This window comes from Onychostruthus taczanowskii, unplaced genomic scaffold (genome assembly GCF_017590055.1).
Source record: "Onychostruthus taczanowskii isolate IOZ18803 unplaced genomic scaffold, ASM1759005v1 scaffold37, whole genome shotgun sequence".
Taxonomy (NCBI): domain Eukaryota; kingdom Metazoa; phylum Chordata; class Aves; order Passeriformes; family Passeridae; genus Onychostruthus; species Onychostruthus taczanowskii.
This window is the reverse complement of record NW_024501126.1, coordinates 699,586-715,777: the sequence shown is the minus strand read 5'-3', so window position 1 is coordinate 715,777 and position 16,192 is coordinate 699,586. Positions and strand designations below refer to the sequence as shown.

Below are 16,192 nucleotides of genomic sequence, written 5' to 3'. Positions count from 1 at the left end.
CAAACTGCAACTGAGAAATTCTCTGCTTATGTGCAGGTACCTTCAGGTGAGGTTTAAGCACTCCTTCTCCAAGGAGAGCACCTAGCCCAAAAGACACTAGTATTGTTCAGCACAGTGCTTTTGCCATGTCTGGAGGCAATTTGTGCCCACAAAAGCAAAGGGAAGAGCACAGAGGGGCCAACTCCAACCTCCAGTGCAGGTCTCTGCCTTGGCCCCCCCAGGATGGTAGCCCAGTCTCTAAGGCTCCAGAGCCTTAGAAAGGGCTCCCATGTTTATGTGTCTAAAAGTGAGGTTCTCAATTCATATTTTGACATCTAAGGAAATGCCTCAGGGAGTGCTGGGGGACCTCCAGCTGCTCTTAAATCCAGAGGTTTTCTATACCATGCCACCTGTGGAATTTAAACTCCTCACAGCCAGGTGGCAGACCTTAGGAATGATGTGATGAAGAATTATTCTGGGTAATTTTCCCTAAGAATGGGCACTCTGACAGGGGGACCAGAAGGGAGGAGCCTGAGGGTTTAGCTGACCAAATGCCACACTGGGCAAATGAATTTGAAAGGGAGGATTTAATCAGAAATTAATTTTGGAGGGAAAAAAAAAACCCCAACCAAACCTCAGTCTTGTCTTCAGTGAGAGAAATGGGATTAAAATCTTGGACTGCTGATAAAGTCATACAAACAGCCAGGAAATGTTTCCCTTCTCCAAAAGGGAGAGAGAAAGAAAGATACCGTCTGTCTAATCTGTTAATACTTCACTATAAAGCCATTTTCCTTTATTGGAGCTTAGGCTAGAAGTCAAAATTTCCATTTCAATGCTTCCTCCTTTTTTTCTTAGCTGGGATTGAGAGAAGAGAAAGCACAATATACAGAAGTCAAAAGCTATTATGACTTGCTTAGTGACAGGGTAAAAAGCTTTTTATATATTTTTTTTTAAAATATACCCAGTCTAAGTCAAACCTCTAAAGCAGGACTGGCATCTCTTTCTCACTGCTGAAGTGACAACACACTTTTATCTGGCCATTTCAAAGATTCTTAAAGCATCATTTATTTGGCACAACAACTCGATTGAGCTGCCAGGAGCGTACCCCACGGAACGTGCCTTCAGTTGTATTTCAGACTGGATTTACTCCCCCTCAGGGGAACCTGCCTCATCCACTCATTTTATTTCTCCCCTTCTCTGGTTTGGATGATTAGTGGGAAGCAGAGAATTGTCTGTCTGGTCATTTACCACTAAGCATTTCTTTCCAAAACCACATAAGCAGCGGGACAGATGGAACAAAAACTGCTGCTATTCTTTCCCCCTGAAAATTGCTATTTTGCTGGTAGAAAACTTTCCCTATGAAAACTTTCTGGCTGTTCACAAGAGCTTCCTGCCTTTGCTCTTTCCCAACACAGCGTGTGTTGGGAATAGAGAGACAGAGCAAGGAGCTTCACTCCTTAATAATTCAGCTGCTCTGGGATGTTGCTGCTGCTGGAAGCGCCTGGCTGGGGTCTCCTTTCTGGGCAGCTCTGTGATGTGTGAGCTGAGGGCACACTGCAAACCCCAGAGGGGACAGCCAGGCCCTGTTTGAGGCCAGGACAAGGCTCTGGTGTCACTCCCTGTGAGCTGAGCTGGCTGGGAGGGGAGTCTCAGTGCAATGGAGTGAGCTGGGAAGCAACACACACTGGGGCCGCTTATGATCAGCATCTGCTGTTCCTGCTGCTGGAATTCAGGGTGTCACACTCAAAGCTTCAGGCCAGGTGCCTGGTTCCATCACAGCTCAATTCAGACATGTCCTGTGAGCCAAGAGACACTGCCACCTGTCCCTGTGCCAGCAGGGACAGCAGCCCCCTGAGGTGAGCAGGGCGAGGCCTGGCCAGGACATGGCTGGAAGGGCACTGCTGGTCCAGGAAAGTCAATAAGGAGGGTGTTTCTGCACACAGTTGCTGCTCTGGGCAGAGCAGAGCCCAGACATCTCTGTGCAAGATTTCTCAAGACAAATCTCTCTGTTGTCTCTGCACCCTGGCCCTCTCTGGGGGCAGACACACCTACAGACAGGTTTGTGCCCACACTGCACTTTGAAAGGGGCTAAACTGCAAAGGGAAAGGCAAGGTGCCCTGGTTTGCCAGCAGGAATTTGGGTTGCTGCAGTGTGTTATGGAGGAGAAGCTATGAGGACCCCAAATGGGTCATCAGCACTCCTTGGATCTGCATATGTCAGGTGTCAGAGGAAAAACACAGCTAAAAATTATGTTTTTCCTTTAATCTCTCCCTCCCCACTCTCACTCAAATCCAGACACACAGGTGCCCACACAGCCTGGGCTGCTCTCAGCAGAAGGGTGACATATTAAAATTTCCTAATCTAACCCACCCTTGGAGATGACCTAGAGGAGCTTTTCTCTGCATAACTGATGGGCACCTATCAAGAGACAGCCCTGGCAGTGCCACATGAGAGGCAATAAATCAATCAGCAGCCGCTGGCATGTCTCGGATGAAGCGTTTTGCATAGGAGCTGGGGTCCTCCCTGCCCAGCTCCCCTGAGCCTGTGGCTAAGACAAATGAACTTTGTTTGATTTATTCATGCTTTTGAATTCTGTTTTGAAAGGAATTTTTGCAGAACAGTGAATAAAGGTCTCATTGAAGCCAAGGTAAGTGTTGTCATTGATCTCAGCAGAACCAGGATATCCCTCCAAAGGGGAGAAGTTATCTGCTCGTGTAAAGGGACACTTACCATATCTGGAAGTCTCATTTTTTGGCAAGTTGGCTCGAAGAATGAAGTTGTTCAAGCTGTTGAGATAGGCTGGGAGGCTGTGATAACCCTCAGGATTGTACCACACCTGCACACAATTGAGAAATTGAAGCAATTTGGGAGTTATTACTGACAACATGTTGGTTTGTCCTGCTTCACTACTGCAAACTACCTCACATTTTAGCCTGGTGCTTTACAACATTTTCACTGAGCTGAACCAGAGAAATGGGCATATCAGAATGCACCAGCCAGCCCTCGTTATGGTACATACATCCCCTCATGAGATAAAGGTGCTACTAATTGATCCTTTCACCTCTGTGTAATAAAATTATGACAGCAGAAAAATTGCCTCCTGCTAGCAAGAGAAGTGAGACCAATAAAGAAGAATGGGGAGAGAAAAGAAAATGAACTGCAAGTCATCTTTGTCATGCCAAGCTGCAGATTTCAGAGGGTTTTGCTTTCTTTTTTGGAATATCCATGAACTTGACATCACTTCTCCTGAGTCCCACACTTCCCATGTCAGGTTGAGCAGGTGGAGGTTGCTTACCTTAGTCAGTGTTCTGTTGGGGGGCACTGGCCTGATGTCAAACTGCAGATCGGGTGTCAAAGGCAGCCCAAAGCTCCAGCCACCATACCTGAGTAAAAACCAGAGAGAAATGCACTGCTGCCCTCATCCCAAAGCTCTGATTGCCTTGGATGGGCCATGCCAATGTGCCATTGTAGCCTGACTTCAGAGAGCTTATCCCAGCTTGGGGCCAAGCCACCTCTCCCCTGAGAGCCTTTCTTTGGGGGGGGGAAAAAAAAAACCCAGAAGCCTGGCAACCTTGTCACAAAACTGCTGAAAGCCTCCCTTTGAGCAAGATCCTGGAGCCCAGCGGACTCCTGAGCTGTGTGCCTGCCACTCCGGGGTGAGATGCTGCTTCTGACCCAGGAGAGGAGCAGCTGAGTTTATCAGTGGCAGATGGACACATTTCCTGCCAGCCTTAGTGGCAGGTGACCTCTGCCCCAAACCTTGCTGTGCAGCTGCCTGGCAGAGCCCAGACCCACCCCACAGCACAAGGAAATGCTCAGACTCTGCTCTCACTAGAATAGATGCACTCCTCCAAGTGAAGCACACACTGAGACTCTTCAGAGAGTCAAATCTGGAGGAAAATCTCTCCCCAGGGTTTACTTCATGACAGGCTGTATCAGATTCTCCTCTTTTTAAAGATTTGAGTCAGACAAAGGCTTGTCTGCAGATCCAGCCCCAACATGCCAGGTGATTGACACGTTATCCCCAGGCTATGATCTGCTATATCTAGCAGAGCACTTGCACGAGCCTTTATCTTTTATCCATGATTGCAGGACACTTCAGCTCCTTTCACCAGATTCTAAACCCCTACTGCTCTGTCACCTCTTCAGGCAGAGGGGATGTGGCAGGTGTGGGATGTCCTGCCTTGCTCCCAGTGCCATTCAGCAGAGAGGGAGGGGTTTGGGACGCTGTGCCCCTCCAGGTTTGTCCCCTACCGTTTCTGCAGGAAGTCTTTGGTGGTTGCCAGGATGTAGGACTCCACATTGTGCCCTGTCACATTGTAAAGTGTCCGTGTGGAGAAGGTCCTTCTGTGAGGGGGAGTGTAGTTTGTCTGTGGACATGTCTGAGGGGAGACAAACAAAGAAAAACTTTAGTGTTTGTGTTTTAACTAAAAACCACCACATCAGGACAAGACTGAGAGCCTGCCACGGCAGCAGTCTGGTGCTGAGCCTCATTCCTGCAGAGGCTGCTCCTTCCCAAGCCAGGGTGCAGGGATACACAGCACACTGTCCCCAACACACTCAGGGATGTGCTCAAAAACAACCTCTGCTTAAATCCACCCTTCAATTCTCCTGGCATCAGTGGGACCTTGAAATGTGCTTCATGTGCTATGCAGGAAGATTTTGGCTGAATCAAGGCTGATCCTACTTAGCACAGTGACTGCACAGACAACTGCAGAGGGCAAAACAACTCACAGAGCAGAAAACTCTGTGGTGGCCTCAGACTCTCATCTTCCATTTCTCAGCAGCTACACTCTACATTTCTGCTTTACTGTCAGTCACTGGAAATGTTTTCCTGGGCTTCAGAGAAACCTTAAATTAGTCCTGAATATATAATTTAACATGCTGAGGGCCAAAGTCACATCAGTGTTTCATGAGGTTGAAGTGTCCTCCCAGACAGCATGTTGGCTTCTTCCTTCAGCTCATCCATAACAAAAGCCCCGGACTCCCCCATTGTGCATCTGTTCATCTGAATACACAAAATGGCTTCCTCCATGCTGAGGAACACCTGCCTGTGCCAGCTAGAGGTGAGAATCAGCTTTGAACATTATCCCAACTTGCTGGAGAAATTATGCCAATACTTTTAATGATGTGAAATTAGGTGTATGTCCAGAAAACTGCACAAAATAGCTGCATTTTTAAAGAATGACTAGAAACGTTCAGCTAAGTACATCCTTTATGTTAAAAGGCATCACATTGTGCCATGAGTTTATGAGCAAAAAGCTGAAGACAAGTGAGCAGCACTGGAGGAAGGAGAGCTCAACCCCAAACTGAACTGTAAAACTGTAACACCCTTGGGGCAGAATCTGCCTTTTCCCCATGTGCAGGCAAATCCCAGCAGTGCCCACATCTGGATCTGTAGGTACCATTGTAATGCAAATTATTATTATTAATCATTAATATTTAGAACAAGGAGCAGATCTAGACTGCATGAAGTTAAATTCTGAGGAGCAAACAGCAAAAGCAGCTGTGATCCTATATACTGACAGTGCTTGTATAAGATGAAATCTTCCTCTTGAACACATCCTCACCTCTGTCAAAAGGGACAGTCATACAACACTCAAAAGCACCATTAAATCTTTTCCCACCATGGGGAGCAGGGCAGGGATGTTAGAGTGGGAATATTCTGAAGATGCTGTCTCCTTTCCTGTCCCCAAACTGGTGCAGACAGTGGTTATCCAGTGTGCAAATTCAACAAGGCCAAAGAGAGACAGGAGGACTTGGAATGCTGAGTTCTCCTTAGCATCATGCCAGCCCATAAAACCACTCCCAACAAACAAGGCCCCCAGTTATCCCCCAAGCCCCCTCACTTTTGGGTTTGTCCAAGTTACCTGGATGCCATCTGTGCAGTTGCAGGCAGAATACTTAGTTCTCTGGTTTCCACTGGTAATCCACTGGCCAAGCATGTCCTCTGTTAAACACTGCCTGAAAAGGAACACATTTTCCTCTGAGGCTCTCTGGGCTCAGGTGTGCAAACGAAGCTAATTGCTGTCATGTTTAATGACAGCAAGGCTGGCAGTTGGGCAGCTCCAGCAGAAAGGCAGAGCCTCTTGTCAGCTCTGGGTGGTTCAGGGAATCCCCAGCCTGCTGCTGCCTCCTGTGCCCCTTGGCAGAGAGCCCTCCCTGCTGCTCCCTGCGCCCGGATTCGCTCAGCTATCAGATGGAATCCAGGCACCACTTCATTCCTACAGTAGGCTGTGCAAGGAACTGGCACTCAGAGGCCAAAAGCATCTGAAACCTGCCCAGAAATAAGGGCTATTGTTGTGGCAATCCCTGGGCACTTCTGTGATGGGCTGTGTTGCCTGGGCAGTTACTGCAAACATTCAAGGTAAATATTTGCCTGCACGAGCATTCAAGTCTGCCCAGGACTTTACCAAACTAATAATTTATCTGCAAAGCCCAAAACAAACCAGCCCTCATGGCACAACTTCTAGATAGAGGTAACAAACACTGTGCTGAGGACTTGCTGTGTGGGCTCACGTTATAATTGGAATTATTGGGGCGGCAAGGACCACTTCCCAGAGAGGAGAATTGCTCGTTTTCATCCTGGCATCCTGCCACCAGCAAAGCTGCTTCCTTATCACTCCTAATAATGCAGAAGTCCAATGCATGAGAATTCTGCCCATGATCAAAGATGGCTATTAAGGTCTAATGGCCAATAGCGTCATGCCAATTCTCTTGCAGGTTTGGAGTTTAAGTGGAAAAAACCCCCCAGAACTACTTACGAATTGCTTTCATTCATGCACGTGTTATCTGTCCCAGGGAAAGCCAGCATCGAAGAAACTAAAGCAGCTGTGGTTTCATTAAAATTCCTAAGAATTAACAAAGAAAAACAGAAAACAGGAGAAGGTTCAAAGAATTTCCACTACCACTGTGCACAGAGGAAAACTGTGTTTGAATGAAACGGGATTTAAGGTGTTGAATAATTGAGTATTTGTGGAAGCAGCGCTGAAGGACACGCAGTACGTGAGGACAGTCACACAGGTTTAAAAGGAGCCCTCATCACCTCAGCCACTCCAGGGATTTGCTGCCTCTAGATCCAAGCAAGATACTTTTGGACAATCAAATTTCTCTTTACGGGGAAAAAAAAATTCTACTGCAATTTCCAGGCAGTGCTTGCAGCCCTGTCTCAATCAGGTCTCTCATCCGTGACATCCACTTGGTTTTGACCATTCAAGAAGATTGTCCTTGGTTCTGCACCAGCTCTCCAGCAATGATCCAAAAGGAAAAGCAGAGAACAGGAGGAAGAAAGGACTCAGACATGCAGCTCTGGCTCATACCCACATCTAGCAGGACTGAAGTGGAAAGGTGTGAGGAATACACCTAGAGCAAATGGCTTTAGAGCTAAATTTTGTATTTCTGATTTAGAGCTGAGAATTACTAGAGAAAGAAAGAGGTTCACAGCATGAAAACCAAATTATACCAATTACAGTTGTTTTGGTAACAGGGTTTTTAAGGAGAATGAAATAATTAAGTGGTGATATCCTAATTACCCTGGAAAAGCACATGCTCTTCCAATTGCCTGTGTGCCTTGGACCAGCAGGGCCTGACTAGGAAAGAACATCCTGTGCTAACAGAGAGGAGGGAAATGTTCACAAGATAGATAGAATTTGATCCCAGAATTGCAATGTTGGAGGCAACTGATGTGGGTACCTCATTTCACACTGGGGGAAGAGCATATATGTATAAAGTAAGAAAATCCCTATGGCTTCAGTGGGGCTGAAAGACTCCAATAGGAAACACCAAGAACATTCCTCAGACATTTCATAGTTAAATCCCAAGTGAGAGGTTGTTTTTCTGAAGCTTTCTGGTCTGAGCCAAGCTGTCTCCTCAGATCCCTTGGGAACAGGGTTTCTCTGTATTGTCTGCACAACATAACCACATGTCCTATGTGCAGGACACTGGCTGTGCTCAAAAGTAACACTGAAGGGCTCGTTCTGAACCAGGGGGAGTTGGGTGATACCTCTGGTTTTAGCTTTTATATTTTTCAGACTCTGTTCTGCTTTAGTGTGTAGTTCTGGGCTTCATATGAGGGGATGGTGAGCTCTCTGCACAGAGCAGGGAGACAAAACAATTCCTTCTCTAGCTGAGGACCAAGGACAACTGATCCAAATTTCAGGGCCAAGAGCACAAACAATGGGAATTGAAGAGAGAAAAACAAGAAGGATGGGACTTGTTAAGCTAAAGCTATAATTGGACAATTAACTCCAATATGCAAATGAACCAGAACTTATAAAAGTGTGAGACCCCATGACTGGTCGTCCATATTGTGACCATTTTGGGTCCATCCTGGGTGCAGCCCTGGCTGGGCTCTTGCACTGCCCAAGGTGGATCCATTGAAGCCTTTTAATAAATCCCTGCTTTATTCTTTAACTCTGCCTGGCCTCTGTTCTAGGTCAGCTTCACAAGGCACCACAGGGTCCCGAGGAGCAGCACTCACCCAAAGAAGTCTGCCTGGTCAGCTGTGCCATACAGGGAGGGGGACAGCAGCAGCTCGGGGTACTCAGTCTCCTTGGTCCTCAGTGTCCCCAGGCCCATGGCAGCCATCACGAAGAGCACGGGGAGGATGACCTGGGCGATGAAGCCGCGGCCGTCCCGGCGGGTGTGGTGGAACCTCTTGATGAACAGGGCTGAGGTTCTCTTCAGCAGCAGCGGCAAACCCCGCAGGCTCTTGGACCTGATCAGGAGCTGGTCTGGGCACAAAGGATGGCATTGGGTCATGGCTCAGCATTTGTGCAATGCAGGGAAGTGATGGGTAGAGCACTCTGGGAGGAAATTTAGCTTCCTGCACACTTTTACAGATGGCAGATCCAAACTACTACGTGGCATTCACATTCCCTGAAAAAAAATCCCTTCGCCCAGTATTTTCTCCTGGGAAGCTGTGAAGCCTCAGAGAAAAGGAAAACAATTCTTATCTCATTTGCTTCTCCTGTGTTGTGTTCATGTGGACTGTGTTTGGAGATTGTTTACCCACAGGTGATTGTTTCATTGGATCCTGGTGTGAGTGGTTTTGACTCAATGGCCAATCAGGTCCAAGCTGTGTCGAGACTCTGGAGAGTCACGAGTTTTCATTATTGTCTCTTTAACATTGAGTAAGTGTCCTTTCTGTATTCTCTAGTATAGTACAGTATTCTTTAATATAATATAGTATAATAAAGTAATAAATTAGCCTTCTGAGAACATGGAGTTAGATTCATCATTCCTTCATTGAGACATTCCCTGCAAATACAATACTACTAAGGTGGAACAAACACAGGGTCAGGAGTGGCACAGAACTCCAGTCAAAAGCTCATGTAACACCAGTATTTTCTTAAATTTCAAATGTGTATGTGTAGTGACCTTCAGTGTGAGACCTTGCAAATATGCTTCCAGATGAAATAGGTTGTCTACATCCTACCTACCCAGCTGCAGCTTACAGGAGAAACATATTTTTCTTTTAGATATGCAAGCTGAAATTTTTCATAATTTAAAAAGGAGGTCCTCAGAAAAATAAATAACAGAATTAATCCTGAAATAAGAAAACAAGCACAAGCCACTGGGCCTCTTACATGGACAGGTTTTTGTGGTATAGTAAAAGCAGAGCCAAATCCTGTGCCAGCTATTCTTCTTTATGAAATATTAACCTATATAATAGACCATGAAGCAAATCCTTTTCAGCCTTTTTTAAGGGTGAAACAAAAACTTTTCTATATGAGTGACTGTTTACAGTAATATTTACAGTGCAGGTCAGCTTTGAGAAGTACAACAATACCTCTGTGTTGTCCCTTGGATACCTTCCTGACTATTAATGGTATATTTATAAGTACAAAACAGTGTTTCTAACCCAAGAAAGCCTTCCAGCCAGGTATGTCTTATTCTTGGGTTGGGCCACCTTTAGGAGGTCTCAGACTCCCAGGGATAGTGGTGTAGCTTGGTTCTCTTCTGAATTTACCCCACTGTCTGCTCCCTTGGGCTCCTTTACCAAACTGCAATGTCTAGGGCACAGCAAAAAGCACCAAGGAGCTCAGAGCTGTGCTGCTTTTCCAACAGATGAAGGAATTTCCATGAAGTTTCTTTCCAATTCTACTAGTTATGGGGAGATAATCCTCTACATCTATTACAGCAATTACTTTCAGAGGTACACATTTAGTCTTTCACCCACATGCTGTATTTGATTAGATTAAAACCTGGATCAATTTAAAGGAAGGCAGATGCAAACAAAACCCCTTCAGTAATTTATCCTGTGATTCAGGATAAATTCCAAAGCAGGGGATCTAAAGGACTGATGAGTGCTGTATTTCCAGTGATTTATAAGTTTTGTGATTCCTGGCTGGGTGAAATGTGGTTTTCAACAAAGAAAGAAGAAGGAGCTCAAACCGGTCCATCTGTTAGCGTTTGCATCTGCAGTAAATCTGGAGTAAACCCTGTAGGTGATTGAGTACCATCTCTTTCTGTGAAGGTGTCTGTGCTCACAGACATTTCGTCACCACCAGTGTGACCACTGACTCCAGGCAGCTGATGGGGCAGGGCAGCATCTTCTTGCTGGTCCTTCACAAGCTCTTTTGTCAGATTGAGGAACACCTATGGAGCAAGAAAATATGAAGGAAAATTTGTCCAAATGACTCCATTTACCAAAACAATTACCAGAATCCACTCTCCTGCTTTGTAGCTGTAGTTGGTGCAGCAGTTATGTGCTATAATCCTCTTTCTATTCCCTTTGTGCTCAGTGAGAGAAATTAACTCTTTTTTTTTTCCATATAAAATTGTTGTCCAACTCCTTGTCACCCCCTGTCTTCGTTCTGCTGCAGCAGTGGAAACTCAAACCTGTTTCCCTGGATTATTCACCCTCTAGCTCCTCACAATCCTGCTGCCTCCATGATGGGAATGTGCAGTCATGGCACTCAAGCTGCACATGGGACATGATGTACAAATGGTTCTTGTTGTCTTAGGAAAATCCAGTAAAAGAAAGCAAGAAATTCTGAGCAGGAAGGTAATAATCTCCCTCCCCCTATTCTGCAAGACATGGGTCATCACTGCTCATCATTTACTTTTTATTTCTGATGCAATTAAATGTGTTTATTTGATCAGAGATTTCCCATGGGCAGAAAGGTGCCTGTGTTACTTTCTCCTCAGTCAAACTCCAGTGCCTCATTTTCTGTGTAAAACATCAAAAGACTGTCAGCAAGGTGAGACAGTGCATTGGTGTATATATATATATATATATATATATATATATATATATATATATTATAGATGCATCTACACACTCATGTGTACCTCAGTGTAACCCCTTCCTCCCTGCCTGAAACCCTCAGGTAATTCCTAACATGCCCAGAGAGCAGAGCCACACAGCGCTGTGAAATTAATCTCCAGGACATTTCAGCAAATCCAGCAGCTCCTGAGCTCGTACCTCTTCCACAGTTGTGTTGGAAATCCCGTAGCAACCCAGGTGGAGATCATTCAAGCTGGTGTCCAGGGCTCTGAGAAGGGCCTGGTAGGCCCCTGACACCGTGGACTTGAAGGGGGGAAGCACATACACCAGCTCTCCACCAATATCCTCCTTGAGATAAGCCTCTGGGAGATAGGACTGGATCAAGGAGGTCACGGCTGTGGTGTCACATTCCTCTATCATGTTCTGAAAAAGGAGGAAAACACTCTGTGATCTCTGAAAAGGTTGCAAGGTCAACCTTCCTCCTGCAGGACGTAGCACAATGTCCCAGAGCATAACTGGTAAGTGATCTCAGTCCAGGTATCCAGCATGTCAGGGTAAATAAGAAAAGCTGATGGAAGTGGGTTTCTGAACCCACTTGAAAAAGGGATGTGTGACACTCTCCATCCAAAACCTCAGCAGGCTGGGCTGAATCAACTACTTTGCACCGCTAGAGGTTTGTAGTACAACAGAGAAAAAGCCTGGCCAGCACAGAGCTTAACGTGGCTGCCAGAACAAACTCACTCTTCTTCCCATGAAAAATGGGGCTTGCTCATGGGTCTTTTTTAATTGTCTCCAGTGCCAGCAGTCTGGAAGAGGGGCTGGTCTCTCATGGTACCTGTGTGGTAGGGCTAGCAACAGCAGTGCAATAAATGCTAGCAAGAGCAGAGTTCCCCACTCCTTGCAAGCAGAACACTTGGTCCAGGCCAGACACTATGGATGGGCTCTTGCCATCTGCTTTATTCCTCTGAACACCAGAGTTCACATTCTGCAGCCTTGCCTTTAACCTTCAAGAAGAGACTTTTCTTTTTCAACAAAGCAGAGCACTGAGATTCCTGTTTTCACAAGGCCATGGAGATCACTCAGCTCCTGCCAATACATCCCTCAACCAGCCCTGATGACTCCCTTGGAGACAGAGCTGCCAGGAGCTCTAGGACCAGCTCAGACACAAACCTTCTTTTTGGTGAGGGTCAGGTGGTAGCCATCCCCAAAGGTTTCCTTGAGGTAGAAAGGTGAGCCACAACATTTGAGCCCTCCATGCTCCAGGAAGGCGATCCGGTCACTCAGAACTTCTGCTTCATCCAGGTGATGTGTGGAGAGAATGATGGTTCTGCCTGGAAAACACAGTCACCACAGAATGAACACCTGGTTTTATGGCAAAACTGGATTTTAGAAGGATTTGGGTTACTTTCTTTTCTTCCTCAAAAACTTCTGTGATTCCCTACACAATGATATCATCAATATAATTGCAGGGGTTCCAGAGCTTCCCCTTGCTCTGGATCAGCCCATGGCAACTCCACATTGTTAAACCAATACAATGAATGTTTATAACAAATTTTTTTTTATCACATTCTGGTCAGATCTTCCCTTATCTCAACAGTAAGACAGCTGAAAGCCTCACTGAATGAGGGGATACAGAGTATCAGGTGAAAATCAACTGCATTTTTTGGTAATTATTAGTGAAACTGGATGAAAGGCAACAAGAGAGACAAATTTTACAGTATTAAAAGCTGTGTTCTGTGGTGAAGTTATTTTTTAAATGACACTGTGAATTTACAGAAACCAACCAGGATGTACCCTCCAGAATTGCAAAATCCCAGTCTCCCAAATTTTTTTTTTTCTCTCTGGCCTCCAAAACCCACAATTCAAAGCCATTGGTACCATCTTTGTAAAGTGACACAAATCAACTTTGTCTCTGGGCAACACCTCCTCTCATCACAGTACCTTTCTTATTCTTGGAGATGATTTCCCAAATACTCCTCCTGGAGCATGGATCCACCCCCGTGGTTGGTTCATCCAGAATCACCACCTTGGATCCCCCCAGGAGAGCAATAGCTATGGATAACTTCCTCTTCATCCCCCCAGACAGGGTGCCAGCCAGCTTGTGACGATGGCTGTACAGCCCAGTCTCCTTTAAAGTCCTGCAAAACAGAAGAAAAACAACCCCCAAAAGTTGTCCTTCAAGCATTTTTTTCCAAGCAGGGAATCTGAAAATACCTGCAAAAACTAACTGGAAATAAAAACCTGCTCAAGTATGGATTGCTCTGCTGAGTGGTCACAGTGTAGAGTCACCCTGCAGCTCAGTCATTGGGATTTTTATTTAAAACATTTTTGAGGATGTTTTCAAAGTTTTCATCTGACAAATCAAGGTTAAAGGCTCAACCCCATCAACTGAGACACCAAGATCCAAACTCCCTGGGATGTTCTGGATGCTTCATTTCTCTGCAGAACCAATAAAGTCAACATCATCTTTCTGACTGGTTGATTAAATCTCTTCCCAGGGCAAACTGTAAAGCAGCAAGGAGTAGACCCTTAGGCCTATAAATTCATCTCCAAATAATTGCCACAGCAGTCTGTAAACCCCCTGGAGAAGAGATATTGTCTTCTTACAGCACAGGTATCAATATATTCCTCTAGTCAGAGCAAGGCACCATTTGAACCCTAAGCTGGAGCTGCAACAAGACCTCCAATCCACGATTTTGAGCTCTGCAGAGGCACTGGCACCATCACACAACTATTTTGACAGCCCTCTCTCTTTTCTCCCCCCCTGCTACTTCTGTACCTCTTCACTTCTTGGTAGAGCTCTTGTTTGCTGCAGTGAGGGACTTTGATGTAGCCATAGAGCAGCAGGTGCTCCTTGGTGGTGAGGTAGTTGAAGAGCACGTTGTGCTGCATGCACACCCCCATGTTCTTCCTGATCACCTCCTGGTCAGTCCTGATGTCTTTGCCATACACAATGATCGTGCCTGATGATGTAGGGAACAGCCCAGTCAAAATAGATCTGAAGGAAAAAGAAATAGAAAGGGGAAGTTAGAAAAAGGAGGAAGCCACGGGTAATTTTTTTCATGTGGCCTTGTAGCTGTCACCTTCCAAGGTTTTTTTGTATCCCCTCCCACTCCTTCCAGCCAGACACCACTGCCCACTGTGTGTCCTGCAGCCCAGCCATGCTCTGGCAGAGCTGAAGCAAACTAACATCCATGAACATCCTAGTTCCCCTCTGGGACTGCAAGTGCAAGCTCCAAGCTCACCCTGGCTACTCCTCACCTCTACTTTTACCTGCTGCAGCCTCCTTCTCCCTAGATCAGACCACTGCATATCACACACACTCAGGAATGTCCTCGATTTCCAGTTTAATTACTGGGAATTCATACAATGCAGTTACTCCTTATTTTCTGAGGCTTGCCTGGAGTGCCCACACAGCCTCATATTGTAACCACAGCTGAGATTGAAAACCACCTCTTCATCTGACTAATCACTGCAGAGCATGGAGACCTGATTTCACTGCCATTACTCATGAGAAATGGGAGAGAACTTCTTGATGAGACATCTCACAGTGGGCAACACTTTCATCTACTTCAAGCAAATAATCACCCACCAAGCAGGAGCTGACTCAAACTCCCTCTGCTCAGAATAACTACTTGCACATTACAGCTCCTTTTTGGTGCTGTCCTGCAGGGACTAAAGGGAGAAGATGCATCTCAGACCGCCCTTCACCTTCACAGAGTTTTTCCTCTCTCCTGGGACTTCAAACCATCATTTAAAAGCAGTAGCTTGTGACCTTACTCAGGATTTGAAGCCTGTGCTAAGTTTCAGGCAGGTTTTATACTTTTCTGCATATCACCTTTGCTACACTTTGTAAACAGAATATGAGGTGAATTGATAATAAGCTGAGGTGAAGCACACATCTGTCTTACTGATTTTGGCTCTTCTGAGGTTTCTATTTATCAGCTTAATGTTCCTTTCAGAGATATGCACATACATATCAGTGGAGAAATCAAGTTCTACAGGTCTGTTTTAGTGCTGTTATCTAACAAGTCAAATAATAATTTATAAACAGCAGGGTGAAAGGCCAATGCATTAATCCCCTGCCATTCCAGCCCAGCCAACAAATGACTCTGTACAGCTGAAGTGTATCTTTATTAAGTTTTCTTGCCAGTATCACTTCAGCTTTGGTGTGTGCATGAGCTCCCCACAGGTTCCAGAACAGCCTAACCCCAGACCATGGAACAAAACACCTGAACAGCTGCTGTGCTGTGTATCCCAGCTATCTCAGCAGATTAAAAAGCATGTTCCTAAGCAGAAAAGGACCTTTTAGAACCTAAAGAATTCTAACAGATGAAGGAACTCCTGAGGTCATCCATGAGAAAGATGAAACTGCAGGAGGGATTTGGCCTAGTGAAGCACCTTCCTCAGTCTCCCACTGCTGCACAGCTCCACGTGCCCTCTTGCTCACAGAACCACACCCCACAGGATAAAAAAGAGTTGCTTCAAAGGATACACACATGGTTGTAGTTTTCCCAGCTCCATTGTGTCCCAGCAGGGAAGTGATATTCCCTTCATAAAAGTTGAGGCTGAGGTTGTCCACGGCAGCTTTGGATCCATAAACCTTTGTTATGCCGTGGAGGGAGACTCCCAAGGTGAGGTCGGTGGGCTCTGGTTCCACGTGAGGGTGGGGGGCACCTTTGACACCAAAGAGAAGGGTCAGGCACAGTTACTGCAGTGCAGCAGGTGTTGTGCTACTTTTCTCATCTCAGAGGCAACCAAAATACAGCAAAGGCAAGTGCCTTTCAGCCAGGAACATTGAGAACATGTCATCGGATGTGTATAATTTTGAACTCTCTGGGATTTTTCTTTTTTACTTCTGAAGCTTCTAATAACTCCTGACAACAGGCATTAATCACTTCTGAAAAGGTCCCACATTTAGGTGTTTCAGAGCACCTAATTTTATTTATACTAGACAAGCATCGAAAATTAGAGGACATGAAG

General features: G+C 45.8%; 1 protein-coding gene across 1 annotated transcript in view; it reads right to left on the bottom strand.

Annotated features, from left to right (window-relative positions):
* Positions 1-16,192, bottom strand: part of ABCA12 (ATP binding cassette subfamily A member 12) — a 76,542-nt gene that overhangs the window by 13,669 nt on the left and 46,681 nt on the right. The window contains exons 29-40 of the mRNA XM_041411784.1: positions 15,709-15,886; positions 13,989-14,207; positions 13,151-13,347; positions 12,380-12,540; positions 11,408-11,632; positions 10,440-10,578; positions 8,459-8,711; positions 6,744-6,830; positions 5,850-5,943; positions 4,234-4,361; positions 3,275-3,362; positions 2,710-2,815 (exon numbers count right to left, since the gene is read on the bottom strand). Coding sequence (XP_041267718.1) covers positions 2,710-2,815; positions 3,275-3,362; positions 4,234-4,361; positions 5,850-5,943; positions 6,744-6,830; positions 8,459-8,711; positions 10,440-10,578; positions 11,408-11,632; positions 12,380-12,540; positions 13,151-13,347; positions 13,989-14,207; positions 15,709-15,886 — 1,875 coding nt within the window. The remainder of the gene's footprint in view (positions 1-2,709; positions 2,816-3,274; positions 3,363-4,233; positions 4,362-5,849; positions 5,944-6,743; positions 6,831-8,458; positions 8,712-10,439; positions 10,579-11,407; positions 11,633-12,379; positions 12,541-13,150; positions 13,348-13,988; positions 14,208-15,708; positions 15,887-16,192) is intronic.